This window comes from Heterodontus francisci, chromosome 17, assembly GCF_036365525.1.
Source record: "Heterodontus francisci isolate sHetFra1 chromosome 17, sHetFra1.hap1, whole genome shotgun sequence".
Classification (NCBI taxonomy): domain Eukaryota; kingdom Metazoa; phylum Chordata; class Chondrichthyes; order Heterodontiformes; family Heterodontidae; genus Heterodontus; species Heterodontus francisci.
Window position 1 is genome coordinate 65,578,465 of NC_090387.1, and position 19,695 is coordinate 65,598,159.

The following is a 19,695-nucleotide window of genomic DNA, read 5'->3' on the forward strand; positions in this document are numbered from 1 at the left end:
TAACTGTCTAGGGATCCACAACTCCTCATTGGCAGTATCCCTGACAATGTTAGCAGTGTTCAACTGCATTGAAGAAAAAAATCATCAGACTGAAATAAACCCAAGAATGTTAAGTTATAATTCAGAAATATTTAGCTATTTGCCATACTTAATAGAACTGTAACATTTTAAAGGCATAGTCATCTAGCCATAACTACTATTACAGATTATGTATTTACAAGTTCTAAAATTAATATTTATTTAAGAGGCATACTTGATTTTTAAGAATTCACATTGAGAAGCCACATATTCATCACTTTCAGTGCGATGGTGACATTACTGTGTTTATTCTTTTCCATTCATATTCATCTAACATTCTATATAGCAAATACTTAAGTTGAAAAAATGAGGTCATCATACCACTAAAAGTTGTTTGTACTGTGTAATAATTTGTTTTAAAAGGGACGTGAAAGAGAGGCTGTGTGGAAGTTGTTTCAGATAACAGAATTTTTCTCTCTGAATCTGTCCCAAGTACAGAATTGTGCCTTTAGGGGGACAATAATATGATGGATTCAAACCTGTTTTGAGAGCAACCTGAATAGCGTGGTCCACATACTTATAGCAACTATTGACTTTTGGTGCAAATTGTAAGTTAGGGAGGAGAAAAGCTGATACACAAATCACGGTATTTTCTCATCACCTTTTGAGGATTGAAGTGTCACTGACGAGAGATTTAGGACTTGAGTTACTTCACTGCCTTGCGTGACAGCATGGTGGGAAGTTTTTTTTAGGAAGGCGCAAAAATAAAGGAGATTGTGGGAGGGTTGAAAATGAAAGTATAACCAGCTCCAAATTTAAGTGTGGTAATTGCTTTTTACAAGCTCCAAAAGGCAAATGTGCCTCAATATGCATCTTTCTTTCGCCTCCTTATCTCGAGAGACAATGGATACGCACCTGGAGGAGGTCAGTGGTTTGTGAAGCAGCGCCTGGAGTGGCTATAAAAGGCCAATTCTAGAGTGACAGGCTCTTCCACAGGTGCTGCAGAGAAATTTGTTTGTCGGGGCTGTTGCACAGTTGGCTCTCGCCTTGCGCTTCTGTCTTTTTTTCCTGCCAACTACTAAGTCTCTTCGACTTGCCACATTTTAGCCCTGTCTTTATGGCTGCCCGCCAGCTCTGGTGAACGCTGGCAACTGACTCCCACGACTTGTGATCAATGTCACAGGATTTCATGTCGTGTTTGCAGACGTCTTTAAAGTGGAGACATGGACGGCCGGTGGGTCTGATACCAGTGGCGAGCTCGCTGTACAATGTGTCTTTGGGGATCCTGCCATCTTCCATGCGGCTCACATGGCCAAGCCATCTCAAGCGCCGCTGACTCAATAGTGTGCACAAGCTGAGGATGTTGGCCGCCTCGAGGACTTCTGTGTTGGAGATACGGTCCTGCCACCTGATGCCAAGTATTCTCCGGAGGCAGCGAAGATGGAATGAATTGAGACGTCGCTCTTGGCTGACATATGTTGTCCAGGCCTCGCTGCCATAGAGCAAGGTACTGAGGACACAGGCCGGATACACTCGGACTTTTGTGTTCCGTGTCAGTGCGCCATTTTCCCACACTCTCTTGGCCAGTCTGGATATAGCAGTGGAAGCCTTTCCCATGCGCTTGTTGATTTCTGCATCTAGAGACAGGTTACTGGTGATAGTTGAGCCTAGGTAGGTGAACTCTTGAACCACTTCCAGAGCGTGGTCGCCAATATTGATGGATGGAGCATTTCTGACGTCCTGCATCATGATGTTCATTTTCTTGAGGCTGATGGTTAGGCCAAATTCATTGCAGGCAGACGCAAACCTGTCGATGAGACTCTGCAGGCACTCTTCAGTGTGAGATGTTAAAGCAGCATCGTCAGCAAAGAGGAGTTCCCTGATGAGGACTTTTCGTACTTTGGACTTCGCTCTTAGACGGGCAAGGTTGAACAACCTGCCGCCTGACCTTGTGTGGAGGAAAATTCCTTCTTCAGAGGACTTGAACGCATGTGAAAGCAGCAGGGAGAAGAATAGTCCAAAAAGTGTGGGTGCGAGAACACAGCCCTGTTTCACGCCACTCAGGATAGGAAAGGGCTCTGATGAGGAGCCACCATGTTGAATTGTGCCTTTCATATTGTCATGGAATGAGGTGATGATACGTAGTAGCTTTGGTGGGCATCCAATCTTTTCTAGTAGTCTGAAGAGACCACGTCTGCTGACGAGGTCAAAGGCTTTGGTGAGATCAATGAAAGCAATGTAGTGGGGGATCTGTTGTTCACGGCATTTCTCCTGTATCTGACGAAGGGAGAACAGCATATCAACAATCGATCTCTCTGCACGAAAGCCACACTGTTCCTCAGGGTAGACGTGCTCGGCCAGCTTCTGGAGCCTGTTCAGAGCGACTCGAGCAAAGACTTTCCCCACTATGCTGAGCAGGGAGATTCCACGGTAGTTGTTGCAGTCACCGCGGTCACCTTTGTTTTTATAGAGGGTGATGATATTGGCATCGCGCATGTCCTGGGGTACTGCTCCCTCGTCCCAGCACAGGCCGAAGCAGTTCATGTAGTGCTGAGAGTATAGCAGGCTTGGCACTCTTGATTATTTCAGGGGTAATGCTGTCCTTCCCAGGGGCTTTTCCACTGGCTAGAAAATCAATGGCATCACTGAGTTCCGATTTGGTTGGCTGTATGTCCAGCTCATCCATGACTGGTAGAGGCTGGGCTGCATTGAGGGCAGTCTCAGTGACAGCATTCTCCCTGGAGTACAGTTCTAGGTAGTGCTCAACCCAGCGGTCCATTTGCTTGCGTTGGTCAGTGATTATGTCCCCTAATTTAGATTTGAGGGGGGCGATCTTCTTGATGGTTGGCCCAAGAGCTGTCTTCATGCCATCATACATTCCTCTGATGTTTCCGGTGTCTGAGGCCAGCTGAATATGACTGCATAGGTGTTGCCAGTAGTCGTTTGCGCAGCGCCTGGCTGTTCTTTGTGCAGTGCTTCTGGCTGCTTTAAGTGCTGTGGATGTTAAATCGCTGGGGGCTTTCTTGTAGTTCAACAGTACAATGCGCTTAGCGGCTATGACCAGGTTCCAGCTCTTCATTATGAGATTGAAACCAGTCTGCATTTCTCTTCGCACTTCTGCCATAGGTGGTCAAAGCTGACTCATAGATGGCATCTCTGATGTGGGCCCACTTGGTCTCAGCATCCCCTGTGGGAGTGTTTTGAAGGGCTGTTACAAGTGAATTTAGAAATTTTTGTAACAGCTGTGGGTGAGAAATTCTGCTCGTGTTGATGCGTGGGTGGCCTTTCTGCTTGGAATGATGCAACTTCTTTGGTCTGAGTCTAACCTTGCTGCATACCAGGGAGTGGTCGGTGTCGCAGTCCGCACTGTGGAAGCTGCGTGTGATTTGAACACTGTTTAAGGCGGCTCGCCTTGTGACAATGAGGTCTAGCTGGTGCCAACGACGCGATCTTTGGTGCCTCCATGAAACCTGATGACAGGGTTTAGTGTGAAAGAACGAGTTGGTGATGCAGAGGTTATGATAGGTACACAACTCAAGCAGTCTCTGCCCGTTCTCATTCATCCTTCCAACGCCATAGCGCCTCAATATGCATACTGCTAAATATATCCCAAATGTTTTTTAAATCTATTTTTCTTAACTGTAAAGTCACCTCAGGTTTGGAATATTACATTAATCCAATTTTTGCAAAGCATCACAGAAGGCAATTCATCTGCGAGAAGTGATTCTTAATCCTTTCAGTTTTCCACATGGGGTTTTCCTGTTGGGGGAGGCAGATGGGGGTCATGATATATATATGAACATGAGGATGAGAATTCTAAAATTGAGGTGCTAGTGGACTGGGAGCCAATGTAGGTCAGCGAGCACAGGGGTAATGGGTAAATGGGATTTGCTGTGGAGAAAAATAAAAGGACAGGAAAACACTGGCTGGTCCATCAAGCCTGCCCCATACTGGCATGATGCAACATATATATATATATATATATATACATAAGTTGCATCATGCCAGTATGGGGCAGGCTTGATGGACCAGCCAGTGTTTTCCTGTCCTTTTATTTTTCTCCACAGCAAATCCCATTTACCCATTACCCCTGTGCTCGCTGACCTACATTGGCTCCCAGTCCACTAGCACCTCAATTTTAGAATTCTCATCCTCATGTTCATATCCCTCCGTGGTCTCACCTCTCCTTGTCACTGTAAACTCCTTCAGCCCTACAACTCGAGACAACAGGAATCTTTCCACCTTAACAATGCAAGGCCTCCTGTCCGCAAAGGAGCCTTTCTCCAAAACAGTGATTCTCTTTGGGTCTTCTCTCTCCAAGGATCTTCTCCCCTCTCTCGTCAGACAGGTCAAAACCACACCTTAAATGTAAGATTCCTTTTTTACACAAAAGAGACACGCATTCAACTCGGGGAGTTCTTTTTCTGGTCTGCAAACCCCACGTTTCCAGCAGCAACTGGTCTTTTGCTTTTCTTTCAGAGAGAGGTCTCTTTCTAGTTTCCAAAAACAATTTCCAGCCCAAACTGGTCTCTCCTTGTCAAAAGCGAAACTAAAAAATCTCCAGCAGCCAGTCGTGTGACAGTCATTTCTCTCTGTTGAGTGGCTTGGAAAAACAGATTGCCTTGCAATTGCCCCATTCAGTTCAGCATTCACTGTTCTCAGAGAAATCCTTTTTCTCAGTCTTAAAGACACACAAACAACTTTTGTGACATGTTTTACACTGAAATGTTAGTGTAGATTATGTGATGAAATCCTGGGGTGCGATTGAATGTATGACCTGATTTAGAGGCAAGCGAGCTAACACTGAACCAAGCTGCAAGTTGGGAAGAACAAAGGATGATGTCTTAATAGGTTTTGTAATATGTGATGATTGAGACAATCTTGGAAGTATCTGGAAGGATGCTAGTCATCTCAAAGTGGTGCAAATGTTCCAGTCAAAAAAGATGTCAATTTGGGAATTGGGTGCTGTAGAACTCCGCTAGCTTTCTGTTCCTGGGCCTCCTCGACTAGAGGCAATGGGACCAGATTTTGCTGTAGCAAGGCATCTAATAAGGTTGGCTGTTAGTTAGACCTGTCACTGCACCCTTCAGCTCAAAAAATTTTGCCCACTAAATTGTTGAAAATGTAATCCAATAACATAGCAAGGGAAACAGGACGTCTGGAACCTGAGCAGAGTGAGGGGCATTGAGTGAACAGAGCAACCAATAGGATATGTTTTTAACCAAACAGATTGAAGGATTATGAAATTAACAGCGCAAGGACTGAGAAGGATGTGTAAATTAGATTAGGTGAATTTAATGCTAAATCAGGTGCAGAAAGAGAAAGAAAAATTAGATAGAGAGAGAAAAGAGGCAGAAAGGAAACTTTTTTTTAATAAAGTAAAAAATGGAGATTTTAAAAATAAAAAATGTAAACAACAATTAATACCTGAAGGACTGAGACTCAACATTTGTAATGGGTAATTTTCATTGCCAGAAAGGTTGCAGTAATTAACAATTATCAGTAATTAGCAGTAATTAACAATTATCATGTCATTAAAACAGTACTTGCACTTGAAGTTACAAGCGCTAACTTTCTGTGGAAAGCTTATCTCGCAACTTCACAACATTTGATGCTCATCGGTGGTGAAGCAGACGGCAAAATGCTGATCTCATGGAGCTAACAGTGGAGCAACACATCTTGGACAGCAAGTTTGGGATTTTCGCATTTTAACCATGCATCTCCTTGCTTGAAGTTGCTGTACCATTTATGCATTAATGAATACAAGCACCGTTGGCCTCACCTTTATTTTGACAGCAAAATCTGGACCATATTATATTATCACTTAGATATTCTTGGCTGGGATTAAGAGTGCAGCACCTGTACAGTTCCCTGGGTAGCTTGGGAGAGGAGGAAGTTGGTAAAATGGCAAGACGTTTACTGTGTGATGTTCTGGAACACAGGCATACAAGTCTGCAAATCCCTTTAGCAAAATACTGCAAATGCTGGAAATCAGAAAACGGAACAGAAATGTTGAGAATACTTAGAAGGTAAGGCAGCATGTGTAGTATTAAGTCGGTCACTCGGTATTTCAGATATAAGTCCTTTCCTCAGGACTGGAAGATATTAAAGATAAACAGCATTTAAAGTGGAACAGAACAAGTGGAAGGGGAAAGAACACAATGAACTGTGAAGGGTTTGGGTGGGGAACAGGAAACTATTAAATGGACAAAGTAATAATAGCAGGAAACAAAAATGGTATAACGAGACAAATCTAAGAAATTTACAAGACACCGTGTGCGAATGGCTAAAGAGGGATTGTAGAAAGGGAATTATAGTATTGGTTGGGTGGTCTGTGCACCTCCAGTGGTCTGCTTTTTTTTCCACCAGTCTCCTAGGTCATTGGAACCTGCTCTGACTTGCTGGTTTTTCATGCTTCCCTTTCTATCTGACCCTTTTTGGCTATTCATACACTATCCTTTGTCTCTTATACAGAACACCTAGAAAGCTCCCTTACTCCTCTTCAAATAGTGGGATCTTTTATGTCTACTACTGCACGCACAGCCTCACTGTAAACATTCCAGATGAAAGACAGCACAACTGACAATGCTGCACTCCCCTCACTACTGCACTGAAGTGTCTGTCTGTAATCATGTCTCCCAATCCTGGCGTGTAGTTGATTCTGGAATTGATTTTGTGTGGATTTGAGTAAAATCTCTTACGGTTTGCTTGACTTGCCATATATCTACATGGCCTAGGTCATTGCACTCAGACTGTATTGGTAACTTTTCCTGGGTGCCCCATAACTGCTAGGAACTTGTCCAACTGGAGATAGAGTCTCCTCCCATTAATGCTATGCTTTCCATATGTGGGGAAAGTGAAGGAATGCTGAAGTGAGGACTGAGAGCATTCTTGTGTGGGGCATAGATGTTGAATATTGTGATGAGCTCAATTGGCCTCCTTATTAAGATACGGTGCACATTTGCTCTGGGAATGGTCTCTAAAATGAAGGGGAAATGCTTGTTAATCAGCATAGGCACTCCTGTACTCTTGGATAAGTGAGTGACTGCCTATTTTTGGCCCACCAAGCCCTTTGTGAGTTTAGTGTATTTTGAAGGGGTCACGTGGATCTCTTGCAGAAGTCTTGCGGATTTTCTTCCATCCGTTTGATTTAGACTGGCGATATTTGGGGAGATAATTAAAATTTCAGCCATGTTAGTGCTTTATATGCAGGAGCTTGGATATGTCTGGCATTGCTTGCATGCTGTCAACATCAAGGTGCCCAGTGTTCCTTGTACATTGCGCAGCAAGCCAGAAGTCCCCGTGCACGCCACACACCAGTCAGCCGCTTTAGGTTACTGCGCAAAATACTTTAAAGGGGCCATGCACTTAAATAAATCACTCGCACACTCAAAAAAAAAATAAGAGGGTATGTTGATGGTGTATTAGGTATTGAGGTTTCCTTTGTCCCTACCGCCCTGTGTTCATTAGCAGACTTTTCGCTTGGGATTTGTCACCCTCTATGTGCAAGGGCAATGTTGTATATACCTTTTCCCTAGCGCTGTGTTCAAAATGAGTTCTTGTAACCTCTCTTGATTCCTACTTTCCTTTGAAATTCCATTGTTTCCATCCAGTCATTCTCTTGTCAATGGTGGGGTGCTGGAGTTGGCTTTGCCTGGTGCCTGGTGTTAATGGATGACTGTCAAGGCTGGTGATCCCTGTCTCAGTTTCTGCATATTCAAGGAGCCCTTTTGTGCTAGCATCAAATATTCAACGGTTGTGATCCATCCTATTCCACCATCTCCCCACAACAGTATTAATGAGCAATATTGAGTCCACAGTGTAATTCACATGAAGCAGAGCAGTTGGAAGTCTGACAGAGTTCATAGCCTCATTGTAGTTCATTGGGTTTGGTTTTGTTTCATTGGTCTGGGTGGAGATATGTGACTGTTCTCCCTTGTTTACTCAGGACCTTGTGTTTTCTCCTACTATTTGTGGTGAAGTTCTGGGGATGGGGCTCTCAAAGTGCTTTCCTATCTCCTGATGGGTTGGGTACTAGTTTAGGTACAGAGACCTTTAAGAGATTAACTAGAGCTGTGATAGCTAACAAAGCAACATCTTCTAGGAAAGGAAACCTGCTGGCCTAAATGTGGCTTTAATTGCCTTCTGGCAATTGTGTGCCTCATAAGCCACGCAGTTGCATCAAACTGCTACACTGAAGCAGTTCCCTCTGCCACCTTCGCAAAGGCAACTAGGGATGGGCAATAAACGCCAGCCTTGCCAATGAAGCCCACATCCCAAGAATGAATAAAGATCATGAATCTGACATGCAAATGATGAGAAATTGAATTTAAACTTTATATGTAGGCAATGAGACATCATGATACACACCTTAGTGCCTCATTGAAACAAAAAGCTAATTTAATGATGTAAATCAGAATGGCTCGACAGTAGCACTATATAAGCTGTACTGCTTTGCTACCTATTTTGAGATGCAAATATTGCTTGCAGAAGTGACTTTTTAATATTATCTTGCAGATGAATTTCATCAATAAGAACAGCAATAAAACTGCACCAGAGAGGAATGCACGGACTTCAAAAGTGGACTGTCATCATCACTCAAGGACCAATGGCTGGAGCTGGCCACTGCATCCATATCAGATAATCTGTTGGATTGTCTACTTCTACTTTGTTGTTGTTGTGTTTGGCATACTTATCCCTCTTCTTCCAACTCACTGGGTACCAGCTGGCTACATTGTATCTTTTTTATATAGAGATATAAGGCTCTATTGGACTTTTAAAGACTGCTTATACCAGAGATTGACATTGCTGTTTAAATTATTTGTACACATTTTAGGAAGTAGTAGTACAGTCTCCATTATTGTGCATTCGTGTCTGTTTCAATTCTGTGTTGAACATTTGAGGACAATTTGCCTCTTTGTACCGAAGCTAGTTCAGGATTAGGACAGAAGATTGCACAAGCAGTTTATGTAATGTTAATAATCACCAAATTTGTATGAATTTAAAGTGAGAAAGAATGGTAGTATAAGTGTGCACTAACATTTATGTCTACAATATACAGAATGCATTTCTTTATGAAATTGTGCAGATCTAGCAGATTTGGGTGTAGTGATGCACAGCATAAACTATTAAAGTGAATCCAAGGACATCCTCGCTGCTTGGTGCAAATGGCTGAAGACTGCCATCTGCCATTGCAGGCAAACAAGTAATCTTGGGGCTCTGACATTCAATCTGACATTGAATCTTGCAATGTTTTTCCCAAAAAGTCTGTACACCAGGATGGATGTTTAAAATTATATTAAAAGATTTTTAACGCTCTGTTGATGAAGTGCAAGGATTCCGTTCAAAAACAAAAACTCATCAAGAAAGACCCATCGGTGGCTCACTCATGAAGTTGAGCATAATAGACTAAAAAAAGAGCCTTACAATGTTGCAAAAAATAGTAGCAAGTCTGAGGATTGGGAGTGTTTTAGAAACCAGCAAAAGGCCGCTCAAAAAGTTGATAAAAAGGGAAAAAATAGAATGAGAGTAAACTAGCCAGCACTATAGAAACAGATTGTCAGAGCTTTTATAAGTACATAAAAAGGAAAAAAGTAGTTAAAGTAGACGTTGGTCCCTTAGCCGCAGAGACAGGAGAAATCATCATGGGGAATGAGGAAATGGCAGAGGCATTGAACAAATATTTTGTGTCTGTCTTCACAGTAGAAGAGGCAAGTTCCATACCAGAAATAGGCAGTAACCTAGGGGCTAAAAAGAGTGAGGAAATTATGGATATTGATATCAGCCGAGAAAAAGTATTGGAGAAACTTGAGGGACTAAAATCTGACAAGTCCGCAGGACCAGATGGCCTACATCCTAGGGTTCTAAAAGAGATAGCTGCAGAGATAGTGGATGTGTTGGCAGTGATTTTCCAGAATTCCTTGGATTCATGAATGGTCCCGTCAGATTGGAAGTTGGCAAATGTTACACCGCTTTTCAAGAAAGGAAGTAGAGAGAAAACGGTGAACTGCAGGCCAGTTAGCCGAACATCAGTCGTTTGGAAGATGCTGGAAACTATTATTAAAGAAGTCTGAACATTGCACTTGGAAAAGCATAGTATGATTAGAACAAGTCAGCATGGTTTTACTAAGGGAAGATCCTGATGAAAAATTTATTAGAGTTTTTTGAGGATGTTAACTAGTAGGGTAGATAAAAGGGAACCAGTAGATGTTGTATACCTGGATTTTCAAACGGCATTTGATAAGGTGCCACATAAAAGATTAATAAGCAAGGTAAGGGCTCATGGTGTTGGGGGAAATATATTAGTGTGGATAGAAGGTTGGTTGACAGACAGCAAGCAGAGAGTGGGCATAAATGGGGCATTTTCAAGTTGGCAGGCAGTGAATAGTGGGGTGCTGCAAGGATCAGTGCTGGGGCCCCAGCTTTTTACACTCTATATTAATGACTTGGATGAAGAGACAAAGCAATGTAACTAAGTTTGCTGGTGATACAAAACTCAGTAGAAAGGTAAGCTGCGGGGAGGACATAGAGAGGCTGCAAAGAGATATAGGAAGGTTAAATGAGTGGGCAACAAGATGGCAAATGGAGTATAATGTAGGAAAGTGTGAAGTTGTTCACTGGTCATAAAAATAGAAAAGCAGAATTTTTTTTAAAGGTGTGAAACAGGTAAGTGTTGTTCAGAGAGACTTTGGGGATATTCATACAAGGAACGCACAGACTTAACATGAAGGTGCAGCAGGCTATTAGGAAGGCAAAAGGCATGTTGGCCTTTATTGCAAGGGGATTGGAGTATAGGAATAAAGAAGTCTTACTAAAATTGTTGAGGGCTTTGGTGAGGCCACACATGGAATACTGTGTGCAGTTTTGGACTCCACATTTAAGGAAGGATATACTTGCACTGGAGGCAGTGCAGTGAAAATTTACTAAATTGGTCCCTGGAATGAGGCTGTTGTCCTATGATGAGAGGCTGAGTAATTTGGGCCTATATTCTCTGGTGTTTTGAAGAATGAGAGGCGATCTAATTGAGACATACAAGATTCTGAAAGGGCTTGATAGTGTAGAAGCTGAGAAATTGTTCCCACTGGTCAGGGAATCTAGAACATGGGGACACAGTCTCAGGATGAGGGGCGAATCATTCAGGACTGAGATGAGAATTTACTACACTCGGAGGTTTATGAATCTTTGGAATTCTCTACCCCAGAGGGTTGTGGATGCTGCATCATTGAAAACGTTGAAGGCTGGGATAGATAGATAGATAGATAGATAGATAGATAGATAGATTTTTGGTCTCGCAGGGAATCGAGGGATATGGAGAGCGGGCAAGAAAGTGGAATTGAAGCCCAAGATCAGCCATGATTGTATTGAATGGCGGAGCAGGCTCGATGGTCCATATGTCAGTCATTAGAGTTATACAGCGCAGAAACAGGCCCTTCGGCCCATCATGTCCATGCCAGCCATCAAGTACCTATTTATTATAATCCCGTTTTCCAGCACTTGGCCCCTAGCCTTGTATGCTATGGCATTTCAGGTGCTCATCTAAATACTTCTTAAATGTTGTGAGGGTTCCTGCCTCTACCACCCCTTCAGGCAGTGTGTTCTAGATTCCAACCACTCTCTGGGTGAAAAAGATATTCCTCAAATTCTCTCTAAACCTCCTGCCCCTTACCTTACATCTATGTCCTCTGGTTATTGACACCTCCGCTAAGGGAAAAGGTTTCTTCCTATCTACCCTATCTATGCAAAATGGAACCCATCCTCTCAAGTTTAGATGCATTTATGTCCCATTTATCCCAAAGGAAAACTGTACAAAATGGTCAACTTTAACAGATTATAAAGAAAGAACTTGCATTTATATCGAGCTTTTTACACCTTCAGGATGTCCCAACGCACTTTACAACCAATTAAGTATTGTTTAAAAAAACTTAACACAAACTTCATTCCCTAGTTACCAATTCTATGCTGCTCCCTGGTCACTCTGACACTGAACCAGACAGTTCACATCCTTGGCCTCCTACTTGCCCTGAGCTGTGCTTCTGATTTCATATCCTCTCCATCACCAAGACTGCCTCCTTCTATCTCTAAAATTGTCCATCTTTGCCCCTGCCTCCAGTCATTGGGTGAAACCCCAATCCGTGAGTTTGTTACCTCCAGAATGACTATCCCACTGCTTTCCTGGCCGTCCTCCCACCCTGCACCCTTCTTAAACATGAGCTCATCCAAACTCTGCATCTGTATCCTGACTTAGGGCGAGGCAGTGGCATAGTGGTTGTCACTGGATTAGTAATCCAGATGTGTAAGCTAATGCTCTGGGCACAAATGCCGCCCTTGCCAGTGATGCCCACGTCCCATGAAATAATTTTTTAAAACTCATTAGCCCATCGACCCAATGCTTGCTGTCCTACATTGGTTTCTGAACCAGCAATGCCCCTTTTAAAAATTCTCACCTGCATTTTCAAAGCTCTCCATGGCCTTGCCCCCTTCCAATCTTTGTAACCTACTCCAACCCAACAACCCTCCAAAACGTCTGTGCTCCTCCACCTTTGGCCTCTTGTGCATCACTGATTTTCATTGCTCCACCATTGGTGATCATGCCTTCAGCTGCCTAGGCCTTAAGCTCTGGAATTCCCTCCTAAACCCCGCTATCTTGATTCCTGCTTAAATAAGCGATGGGCAAAAAACATCAAACTTTAATTTTCTGCTTTAAAGCAGCTAACACCTCAAATGGTCAATCCTACTTTTGTGTTGTCCTGTTTAGCTCTCAAATATTAAAATTGAACTTTGAGATGTGAAGTTTGATTGGTTTGGTGGTTTCAGCAGGTTTTCAGGCACAAGAAGCGGAATCCTAATTTATCATCGTGAGACTATCGCAAAGTGTGGAAATTCAAATATTTATCTAATTGAAAAAAGATTTGATAGTTGTATAGCAGTTATCAGTCATTTTAAAGGTGCAGATTACTAATACACATAATGTACCCAGTTTATCTTAATGACACTGGTGCAGTTAAATTTACAAAGACAAGTGAACTTATTAAAGACATTACTGAAAATGTAACAAGCAAATTACTAAATAAGCATTTCCATTAAGAATCCTGCCAAACATGTAACACAACTTTTCTAATATAGAGTTGTAAGTAAAACTTGTGAATTTTAAGAATTTGAAACCATGCAATGATAAATACGGTTAACTGGCTGTGATGCAGGTCAATTAATTCTCTCCAGTGTGTACATCCCGATCTTAACGGGTCCGAGTTCATCAAATCTTTGCATAAATTATATATTATTTGGAAATAAACTCTTACTTTAAAAAAAAAATCAGTTGTTTTGATCCAGTATTGCTGGAGGTTTTGATGCCTGGCATAGGAAATGTCTCCGAACTATCACTAAATTATGCCAACATTCTGATGATGTTTCTGGGTCTCAGATTTCTATTTTATTGAGATCTGGTGAATTGGGTTGGGGTTTCTGTGCATTTGTACCAAAATAATATACTTGTTCTTTATAAATGGATTCATAATATTACATGAAGTACTGAGGGAATCTTTCTTCCTGGTGAACTGTTTGAAGGATGATAGGATTTGTACTCAAACTGTACAAAAGTGATGGATCACCTTTCATAGTATCAGAAAGAGGCTAATTGGCCCATCATGGCTATGCCAGCTCTGTTTAATTACATAACTAATTTTTATGTATTAAAAGTAATTGTGTTACAGGGTCTGGAATTTTTGTCTCATGGGAGGGCGGCCTCAGAAGCAAAAAGGTTGAGAACCCCTGCTCTAGTGTGAGATATGAACCTACAACTTTCTGATTCTGAGGCGAAAGTGCTACCGCTGGCACCTGATCTCAGTGTAATATGATTCACAGAATTATCTGCCAGATCTTTGTGAACAGAAACATGAGAAATATAGTCTTAATCAAGTTGAGAATTAGCAGTGATAGATTTTTAATTTAAGAGTAGCTGCTTGGCATAACAAACATTTGGTAACAATTTTTAAAAGACTAATGTTCGTTGCACTAAACTTACTGTCTATTAACTGGAAAGCTGACTTACAAAGTTCTTTGAAAATGTGCTGAATCTGTATTAGTTGTAGCAGGACACAAATAACTTTTGTGTTTAAATTCTGGATAAGTTGATTAGTATTTTTACTGGTCACACTGAAAGAATAGGAGTACATTACATATACTTTATAAACATATAATTGACCAATTTGTAGTTAAATGGCAAAAGAAAATAAACCATGAAGAAAAAATGATAGGAACATAGGAACAGGAGTAGACCATTTAGCTCCTCAAGCCTGTTCGTCATTCAGTGAGGTCATGGCTGATCTGATCATGATAATTGAAATTTATCAGAGTGGAATTCCTACAAATTAAAACTGAAGAATGTGCAGATCAACAATTATACCATAAATCAGGCAGAGAATTGCATTCTCTGACCATTCATATTTAACAGTTCAACTTCCCTGTGATTTTTGTTGGTAGTGGGAGCTCCAAATTAGAGAAAAAAATTGGTGTTCAACATTTGCTTTCCTCTAATTAATGACCTCACTAAATTTTGGAAATGTGCAACTTTGAAAAGTGGAAGTTCTGAGAATATGAATCTGTCAGCTCATCGTCTGTTTTTCTCAGTAATTAACATTCACTCACCCAGCCCTTTGTTTTGCACTTAAACAGAAAAACAGATGCAGTTAGCAATTTATTCGTTTAAGTGATAATCTATGCAAATTTCCTCAGAAGTATTACTTTATACACCCTCAGTAGATTACAATTTTCTAGCAATTAAATGTTTATATGGCATGTAAAATTTCTCAGTAAAGCACAGCCAATAATACAAACAGCCAAAGTGAATTAGTGGAATACAGTCTAAGCACATCCAGCCTGATGACTTAACCATCTTGGAACAGCTTCATTATCCTTGTTAGAATTCATTCTTGCACGTCAGAATTATTCATTATTTTAATGCGCAGAAGTTTTAGTGCAGCGTGAATCAACTTTATTGTATCCTTTAGTAATTATCTATATTAATTTGTCCAACACCAGCAAATCTGCCCTACTATTTGATTCAGATGGCAGCTGGTATGATTTGCTTTGTAATGTATTTCTTAATGTGTGGCTATATGTGTTATTCAGTGCTGTATTTTACACAATCAGCTTTAAGATTAACAATAGTCACTTTATATTAATCTTTTATATGGTTACTTTTATTGTTCCAAAAAATGTGAAGTTTTACAATAAGACTATAGTGTCACCATCCATAATGTTGAGAACTTTTTAACCTTAACGCTGTTCAGTGGCTTGGTGTTATGTTTATTTCCCACCTGGTTGTTCATTTGTCTTCAGCCAGCATCGACCCAGCTGATAAGAACGTTCGAGCCAAGCACTATAATAAGCCAATCCCAGTGTTTGACCGCAACAAACATAAACATGTTATTGAAAATCATCACTGCTATCTTTGTGAAGTTGATGTGTAAGTGTCTAAAATAGTTTCCTGTCAGACAGAATAATCTATTGCTTCTTTATAGACTGTGATAGGAACGTATAAGCCATTAGAATATTATGTGATGTTCTCTACTACCCACTGCAAACTTAACTGAGGCTGCCAAAATTGATTTCATTTAGGCCCTTACAGCCAACAGATGGTAAATCTTCATCTCATCAGTCTGAGCTCGATTTGAATACAGGACAAAGTGCAAGGCCAGTGCGTCCAACTCAGTAACATACCAAATCTCCTTTTGACATGGAAATTAATTTAAGTTCCAGATCAAAAAATAAACATTAGAGCAATTTTAATTCTTCCTAAATACTGACATTGAGCCATGTGACCTGGAAGATTCTAGTTAGCACCACAGATGGCGTCAGCATACCTAGGCTAGGAAGGGTAAAAGTAAGCTAGATTCTACGCCTGATTGCTATCCAGTAACTTGCTCGAAAGTGTGCATGGGTTGACTTCTAGTAAGGAGTTCAGGTTTGGTGATGATGCTTTTCATGATGAGACAGCCTGGAATTCATTGCTGTAGCTTTCCCATAAATGATGCCCACTTGAATGAGACACCAGAGGACAGCTGATGCCCATGGAGCCATATTTCAGCATTATAAAGAGGATGGAGTAGGGTTAGTGAAATTATTTTTCTCTTTATGGTCATTTGGTTTGCAGCAGAAATGCCAAAATGGTAGATTGTGGGTGAGGAGATTTGTGATTACGACCTCTCCTAAACTCCCCAGTTTACTATACAGCAGATAGATTTTAGCATTAGAGAAAAGTATGTAGGCTGTAATGAAGCTTTTGCAATGTGGGTAAAATCAACAAGTAAAGGGGGTGCAATACTGTATACTGTATTTGCTTGAGAAGATTTCAAAAGTACACCTCATGCTACTGTTTCATCTTTCTGTATAATTACTTACTGGCATAGAATTTCCATGTAATCGACTGCAGATTACCCGTTGATGAAGATCATGCCATCTTGTAAAGGCAAGGAACTGTCGGGTAGGATCCTTAATGGCTGTTGTCACCATGCAAACAGTATAAAACATGTTTGTATAGTTTGAGTACAATTCCACATTTCATTTAGGTGTACAAACTAATGAATGCATTTTTTGTTTAATGATTTATTCCACAAATTATGCCCCCCCCCCACCCCCCCCAACAATTGCTATCCTCCCAAGGTGCATTAGTATTACTTAAGAAACCATGTATTATATGTTATAGGTTGAACAAATCAAATTGTCTTCTTGTGACTCTGGCTCTGTAAATATTGCGAAATTGGCAAAGTAAGAAATGATGCAGTAGATAGGTGCAGAGGTTGCATGTAGATTCTGATTACATATCTATAGTACGACTGAGTTCTGAAAGGTCCATTGACATCCCAATGGTTGACAAGTTCACTGAGTCACAACTCCATTGGTTTCTCCACTTATTGCCATTATAATGGCAGTATCGATTGTATGCTTCAAAGTGCCAGTGCTCTTTATTTTCTCCTGTCCCAACCGTGAAAAAATTTACCAGTTGGTCTTGGTCAAGATGAATTTTGCTCACTGGCACTTTAATTCACACTGATTTTAATCATTGCTGATAAGTACACTGATAGCTGCTAATTCTAACAACTGAGAAAGGTTTTGGGTTCTGAAGGAAGAGGGTATTCGACCACAGGTAAAAAATTTAAAGCCTTTAAAGGATAAAATAATTTAACTAACAGAATAAAGATGCATAATACATAAAGCCTTCAAGTGTGAAAGGAGTGGAATGTTTCATGAACCCTATGCTAGGAACAACAAAGTGAAACAGGATTGTGGGATCTGCCCTTTTTATAGTATGTGAAGTTGGAGAACATGTAAGATATTGTGACATCACAAAATGTCTAAAAAGGATTATTCCAGCGATGTGTGGAATAAACATGAGACCCAGTGCTCAGCAGTAGCTGTGCTGTTCTTTGACTTCATTTGAATTCTTCAGTTTGATTACTGCTCTGTCTTGGTTCCCAGATAGTTAGAATTCCCTACGTAATCAGTTTTGCAGATTTCAATTCCCAACTATCTGTGCATGGGGAGAGGAAGAGAGGTAAATTGTGTTACTGCCCTGCCCATTCATCTGTTGTGACCATTAACGTGTCACGTCAATAATTCACCAGTGCTCCTTAAAGACACACCTTAAAACTTGCCTCTTTGACCAAGCTTTTGGTTATCTGCCCCAATATCTCCTTTTGTGGCTCAGTGTCAAATATTGTTTTGTATCACTCTTGTGAAGCATCTAGTGGTGTTTTATTACATTAAAGCTACTATATAAATGCCTGTTATTGTTTTATTTTTGCTTGTATTTTAACCACCTTAATTGAACACTAGGGGCCTTTTATGGAAAAAGTTCCAGAAATGCTTAATTTTCATAATCTATCAAAATTTAAGAACTGTAGGTAATTGTAGATTTTGTATTATATTTGGTTCAGAGGTTTGAAGTCCAAGCACTGCAGTCAGTGTAACAAGTGTGTAGCTGCATTTGATCACCACTGTAAATGGCTCAACAATTGTGTCGGAGGCAGGAATTACTGGTAAGTCTGATTTTTTTTTTTGTTACAAATTGATACAATAGGACAATTGCTCTAATGTTTTAGTGCACTAGTCTTTAAAATTCAGCTCAAAAAATAGATGAATTAAACTATGTTACAGCAATATATTACAAATATTTCATTGAACAATGTCATTTTTTTTATTCATTCATGGGATGTGGGCATTACTGGCAAAGCCAGCATTTATTGCCAATCCCTAATTGCTCTTAACTGAATGGCTTGCTAGGCCATTTCAGAGGACAGTTAAGAGTCAATCACATTGTTGTGGGTCTGGAGTCACACATTGACTCAGCTGCATAAGGACAGCAAATTTCCTTCCCTGAAGGACGTTAGTGAACCAGATGGGTTTTTATGACCAGTCCAGTCACCATTACTGATGCTAGCTTTTTATTCCAGATTTATTTATCAACTGAATTTAAATTCTCCAGCTGTCTTATTGGGATTTGAACTCTTCGCTCCAAATCATTAGTCTCTGGATTACTGCAGTAACATAACCACTATACTAACATTCTGCCATTTTTATAGAAGTTAGAACCTGGCTCCTATCATTAAATTACATCTGAATTTTACTTCCGTATATCCATTAAGGTTTTCTTTTTTAAAAAAAGACTTGCATTTAGATAGTGCTTTTCATAACCACAGGATTTCCCAAACTGCTTTACAGCCAATGAAGCACTTTTATTGAAGTTTCATCTCTGTTGTAATGTAGGAAATGCGGTAGCTAATTTGCGCAAAGCAAATACCCACAAACAGCAATAATGACCAGATAATCTGTTTTTGTGATGTTGATTGAGGGATGCATGTTGGCCAGGAAACTGGGGATAACCCCCCTGCTCTTCTTTGTAATAGTGCCACAGGATCTTTTACATCTGCCTGAAAAGGCAGACCGAGCCTCGGTTTAAGATCTCATCAGAAAGAATGCACCATCGACAGTGCAGCACTCCTTCAGCATTGCACTGGAGTATCTGCCTTGATATTTGTGCTCAAGTCCTTGAGCTGAATTTTATTCGCGCGCCGTGCTCTGCAGCAGTGCACTTTGAACTCGGCAGCCTTCTGACACAGAAGTGCCGCCGAAGAGCCCCCACGATGTTATGCGCGGGAGCTCATTTAAATAGAGGGGGTGGAGGGGCCGCCCCCGATGATGTCGAGGGGGTGGCTAGCACGTCCCTGGCAATGGTGTCCAGCGCCACTGTGCAGGCGCCATTTTTAAAGGGCTTTAAGCCCATAACACAGATATAAATTTATAACGGTACAGTAGTTCCGATTTTTATGAAATAAACAATTCTGTTATGGAGGCCCTTCCCACCCCCCCCCCCACCCTCCATGGTCTTTTAATTGACCTTCATTGACAAAAATCACTTTAGTCCCTACCCAAACTTTCCACCCCAACCTTCTATCATTTGTCCTTCAACCCCTTCCCACCATTCACACAACCAATAAAAAGTGTTTTCCCCGCTCCCTCTTCCCTCCCACCCTGAAAATTTTATTCGCCCCCCCAATCCCCACCAGGTTCAAGCCTCGGAACTCCATGTGAAGTTCTGAAGGCATGTGAAGGCCTAATGGAGGCCGTAAAATCAGCGTGGGTCGGCCAACGTCTGCAGGTAAGTTAATTTACATATGTTTA

At 41.0% G+C, this 19,695-nt stretch overlaps 1 protein-coding gene across 5 annotated transcripts in view; it reads left to right on the forward strand.

Moving 5' to 3' along the window:
• The window catches only part of zdhhc1 (zinc finger DHHC-type containing 1), a 105,517-nt gene that overhangs the window by 30,735 nt on the left and 55,087 nt on the right, over window positions 1-19,695 (forward strand). For all 5 annotated transcript variants that reach the window (XM_068049552.1, XM_068049555.1, XM_068049553.1 and 2 more), the window contains exons 2-4: window positions 8,536-8,754; window positions 15,306-15,481; window positions 17,952-18,053. In XM_068049552.1, the coding sequence (XP_067905653.1) occupies window positions 8,536-8,754; window positions 15,306-15,481; window positions 17,952-18,053 (497 nt within the window). The remainder of the gene's footprint in view (window positions 1-8,535; window positions 8,755-15,305; window positions 15,482-17,951; window positions 18,054-19,695) is intronic.